The sequence below is a fragment of the Penaeus monodon genome, chromosome 25, assembly GCF_015228065.2.
Source record: "Penaeus monodon isolate SGIC_2016 chromosome 25, NSTDA_Pmon_1, whole genome shotgun sequence".
Taxonomy (NCBI): domain Eukaryota; kingdom Metazoa; phylum Arthropoda; class Malacostraca; order Decapoda; family Penaeidae; genus Penaeus; species Penaeus monodon.
The window spans coordinates 14,758,758-14,763,883 of record NC_051410.1 but is presented as its reverse complement, the minus strand read 5'-3'; the positions used below and the strand labels follow the sequence as shown (position 1 = coordinate 14,763,883).

Genomic DNA, 5,126 nt, shown 5'->3' with positions numbered 1-5,126 from the left:
GCTTCCCTCTTATGGTCATGAATATGATGGAAAACTTATTTATCCTTTCTATGAAATGCAATACTGGTCTAAGCTCAATATGTAGGTCAATAAACTGTGGACCTTATGTAGTTCTGACTTGAACCTTATTCATATCATTCAAGTTTTTAGGGTACGTTTTTTAACAACGATCTTGCCCTTTTTTTTTTTCTTTTAATCTGCTGAGGAAGAAGAGAAGACACACAATAAATGTATGCCATTTGAGAACTATAAAAGCACATTACCACATTGGCTACAATAGTATAGTTTATCCACTACCTGGATGTCTGTAGTACAGAGCTGTGATCAGAACAGCTACATTGAACCTGGTTGGTGAGCGTCTAATAAGCAATAATTTCCCATTTCATAACTTAGGTGGGGGGAAAAGTAAACTTACTGAAATGCCACCAATGACTCAAAAAAAGCTGATCTTGCCACTTGCCTGTAAATTGTGCGTAGATAAGAGTCACTAAGGTTAAGAATGCATGATGGGAAAGACCAAATGTTGTGGGGGAGAAATGATTCCATACATTAGACAACCCTGAATACCACTAAATCCAGAACTGGAAGCATACAGTCTTATACAAACAAACATCTGTTTTCATATTGGACTGCAAAACACCTGGCAACTTATTAAGTATAATCTAAACACTTGTGATTGATGCACATTAATAAGGACTTGTCAAGCCCATTTTCTTTGGCATATTGCACCATAAGTATACGAGGAGGGCTTCCACCACTTCACGAATATAAAATATTTTTATGCGCTTGTTTGATTGTGAGTGTGTTATAGCATGTGAGTGTACATGAGTGTATGTTTATGTGACTGAGTGATCTAGAAACAATACAAAAGAGGGCCAAAAGTTAATATGAGTTGTATGGTCCTACATCTGGTCTCCCCCATACCTGCATCCAAGTTTCTTTCCACTGCCAGACATTAAATATTATCCTGATGCTAGTTATCTTTTGTGCACTTCTTACTAGCCTTTTGGAATCATCTGGTACCATAACTGGACAAGCAATTTTAGTCAAAGGTTATAACTTTCAATTTCACTTCCTTTTCTCTTTCTTTAAATGTGCTAAATCATGAGCCTCATAGGTTGATTATCTATAGTAAGTGCTTACTGCATTAAAATGCAATATATATCCTTTAAACCTCCAGAACTGGAAGTTCAAAAGTTGGCAATTTTCCCTAACAATACACTGAAAGAAGTCAGTAAAAAATAAATAAACATTAGAATCATTCTTTGTAAAATTCTTTACGAACTTTTGTATCTTCCTATCATATTCCAAATGCATCATGCATTTACAGAACAACACTATATAAATACTATCTTCAATTTAAAAAAAATCTCTCTACAACTCTCCCATGTAATATCTTTCCATCATGAAATATATCTATATTTAAAAATATTGTAACTTATAAATTCAGAGATCTTCCACATTAGAATCTTTTGCAAAAAAAACTATAATAATAATGAAAAAATCCATCATAAAGAGTATTATTAGATATACAATGTTAATCACAATACAGCCATTCTCAGTTGTGCTTGTTGAGACATTCAACTCTTTGTGCAGTCAAAATTGAAATCTTTCCTACTATTACTCATTATTTTTTCCCTTCCTTCATCTGCCTTCTTCCCTAAAGAATCCTCTCATATAGTCTGCACATCAAGTTTCCTGGGGAGACTTTAGCACTTTGTACCTGGAACATGAAGGAACATAAAATTAGCAAAGCAAGCAGGAAAAATCCATCAACAGAATCAATTCAAAATATTGTGTCAAACTCTCATTATCAAAACACCTACTCTGTGATTCCCATACACAAAATACCAAACAAACAAAACAAAAATAAATGTAATAACATACAGAGAAGAAATCATGCAACAAAAGCAGAATAAAATACTTACTGTGCTGCATTTGCACTTAGGTTTGACATGGTGCAGCCGCCATGGACTTAAATTCACGATTAACGAAAGAAAATCCTCTAAACTCGTCTTGGTTGATAGCACGAACAACTTCTTCATTAATAAAGGTGAGAGTTGGCTCTTCCTTGGTAAATTCTGCATCAAAGTTGACTGTATCCTTACGTCCTTTCTGTTGAGTGAGAGGAAATGATGTTTCAGTAATATGCCAGAAAACTGTCAAAGTCTGATATATTATTGTTGATATTTATATCAGGTTAGTATCTTCTTCCTTGTATTTATTTTGAATACTGGTTGTAACATTAATTCTAAAGGAATTCTGAATATATTTTCAATCATAACAATAAGGTACTTAATAAAAAAAATTTACAAATGAGAGAACCTTCAACTGAAGGCTATCAATGTATGTAATTTAAAAAATGTACTCTTCTAGTGATTTTGCAGTGGATCAGAGCCACAGGAATAGAAATACAATTTTTCACAGGTGGCATCCACTATGCTGCGTAGTGCCAATGCTATGGGTGGCATCCCTATAGATGCAGCCAATGCAGATATACCAATTTGGTGGACCCTACGGCCACCAAAAAAGCCAATGCACATTAGGTTAAAGGTGTTAATACTTTAATTAATCTCACTTCATTTCTTTGGCAATTTTTTTTTACACTATCTACCAACCAGCTGGACTACTACATGGTAATTTGTTCTTTTTAAACAAAAGCTGCGTGTTTCTTTTCAATATAATAATTCATAATAAAACAAATTTCTCCCTTTTACATATTCTTACACATCCCCTCAGCCCCAACAAGTAAATTGGGGCAAATAATTTTCAGAGACACAAGAAAGAATTCTATTTCATCCTTGTACCTCCTCCTCTTTAGTATTCCTATAAATGGATAAATGGGAGCTAATGAAAACCATAATACAGTTACTTACTATCTTAGGTGTAAATGGTGGTTTAACTTTGCGCTGCTCAAGGGCCTCCCAGTCTATCTCTCGGAAGAATTTGTGGTTACGAATTGCCAATTCTCCTCCTCGCTCTGCAACGCAGCCCAACCGCTTGGATGGTTCCTTTGTCATAAACTAAGGGAGAAGGAAACAGAGCATCAATATCATTATGGTGAAGAAGAATTATCATTAATCTATTCTAAAAAACTAATACCCCAGTAAAATATCAATATTTATATCACATCATGACTTACCCCTTTCAGTATAGAAACTGCTTCCTTTGAAAGCCACACTGGATACAAAACTTCTTCATGCAGGATGGACTCAAAGAGATCATCTTCATTATCAGCCTCAAATGGTGGCTGTCCTGCCATCATTTCATACATGAGAACTCCTAGTGCCCACCAATCAACACTGGCACCATAATCCAACTCTTTAAGAATCTGTTGAAGGATAGGAACAATATTCACAATGTATAATGAATGAAAGCAAAAAAAAAAAAAAATCTTACCATACTTTTATCCATATCAAAGCATGCAAAAAAGCCATCTTTGAACTTGGCAAGACATGGTGAATCAGTTAGCTTGGCAATACTAAAAATTTTTGACCAATACAAAGAACACTCTACTGTTAAAACAAAATAACTCCTTTAATGAACTAGTTTACTGAGTATCAAATCTCAGATTTTAAAAATTTACACATTTGTGCTCTTCTCTAGCCATGAAACAGTCTGGTTTTCCAGCAAGTACTGCTCTCATCTCTTTATACTTTCCTTACCATGAATTGCATAATAATGATGTAAAGAGAGGAACAAGCCTACAGTGATGCAACTCTGAACCAAGACAGTAAGAAATATATTGATCAAAACTCCTAATACCTAAATATCTATATATGAATGCGAAATCCTGATATAATCTGAAACCTAAAAAGAATTCACTCCAATAAAGAGGATCTCATTACAATAATAAAAACATTAATTCAGAGGTTTTCAATGAATCAGTCTTAATTTCCCCTAATCATTGAACCTGGCAACTGTGTTCAATAATCATATCACCATGTGCAAATAAGTAATCCTTGAACATGAGTCTGATGTCCCAATGCCATAACTCATGAAGATGAAAAAAGGTGCCACAAGTTGGTATTTCTGACACATGCAACAATCTGAGTAAACACGTTTTTGCATTAGAAATTCAATTTTCAGCATTCTAAATATCTCTAGTTTCTAATAAGAGACCAATTTGATAAGTATCCTCAATATGGACATATCTCAAGCATTTCTCATCATAGAGAACATTTACCCCTAAAGACTACTTTTAACCATAGAATATAACATAAGACAAGCATTTTACCTTATTTCTTATTTCTGTTAAACAATACCCCATTTCTTTATTCAGTTGACCTTTCCCTATATTGCCCATGTAAACAGTTCATCATACAATAATTATGAATGTCTGTATAACACCAATAGAAGAGGTCACCAGCTATGTATCTAGTTTCAATGCTGCTATGGTGCTTTTTAGAATGTCACTGTTCAAAACATTCTATGGGAAAATCTCTCTTCTTCTGTACATGGAATTCAAATATGTGCCAAACCCGAAGTCCCTTAATGAGCTGCACAAACATGAAAAGCAAACAAACAAAAGCTCATATTTAATTACAAGTTCTGGGTTTCTGTATCTACGAAGAAAATAGATTAAATTTACAAGAGTGGGGCACATCTATGGGTGAGCACACAGTGAAATAAAACAAAAAAATATACCAGGCTTACATCACTGACATTTCACCGTATCTCACTCTTCAATTTGTTGCAAGCGCTGTGCAGAAGACAGGTAAACAGGTTAGTGGGGAGATACAGCACAAGCACTGGGTTAGCAGGGACGAACATAATACATACTACAAGTATCACATACTGTACAAACATTGTAGGCTGAGATGTAAGGAGATATAAAGCTTTATCTTAGTCTACAAGAAGTATCATACACAGCATCTAGTTCAGCTCAATATTTCTATAACCACTACTCAAAAATTATAGCCTAACATTTCAGCAATTATTTTCAATATAAGATAGAGAAATATATCTGATTTATATATTTGGTATATCTGATTTATCATCAACAAAATTATGAAATGCATATCCAAACACATCAAACCCATATAAATAATAAAGTAGTATATGAACTTTACAGTAATGAGTGATCTCTTTATCAGGTGCAATAGTATATTCATATATCTAGTCCC

At 34.0% G+C, this 5,126-nt stretch overlaps 1 protein-coding gene across 1 annotated transcript in view; it reads right to left on the bottom strand.

Annotated features, from left to right (window-relative positions):
• The window catches only part of LOC119589325 (protein kinase C-like), a 47,848-nt gene continuing 42,722 nt past the window's right edge, over positions 1-5,126 (bottom strand). Inside the window, exons 13-16 of the mRNA XM_037937946.1 lie at positions 3,143-3,331; positions 2,877-3,023; positions 1,929-2,115; positions 1-1,723 (exon numbers count right to left, since the gene is read on the bottom strand). Coding sequence (XP_037793874.1) covers positions 1,945-2,115; positions 2,877-3,023; positions 3,143-3,331 — 507 coding nt within the window. The 3' untranslated portion in view covers positions 1-1,723; positions 1,929-1,944. The remainder of the gene's footprint in view (positions 1,724-1,928; positions 2,116-2,876; positions 3,024-3,142; positions 3,332-5,126) is intronic.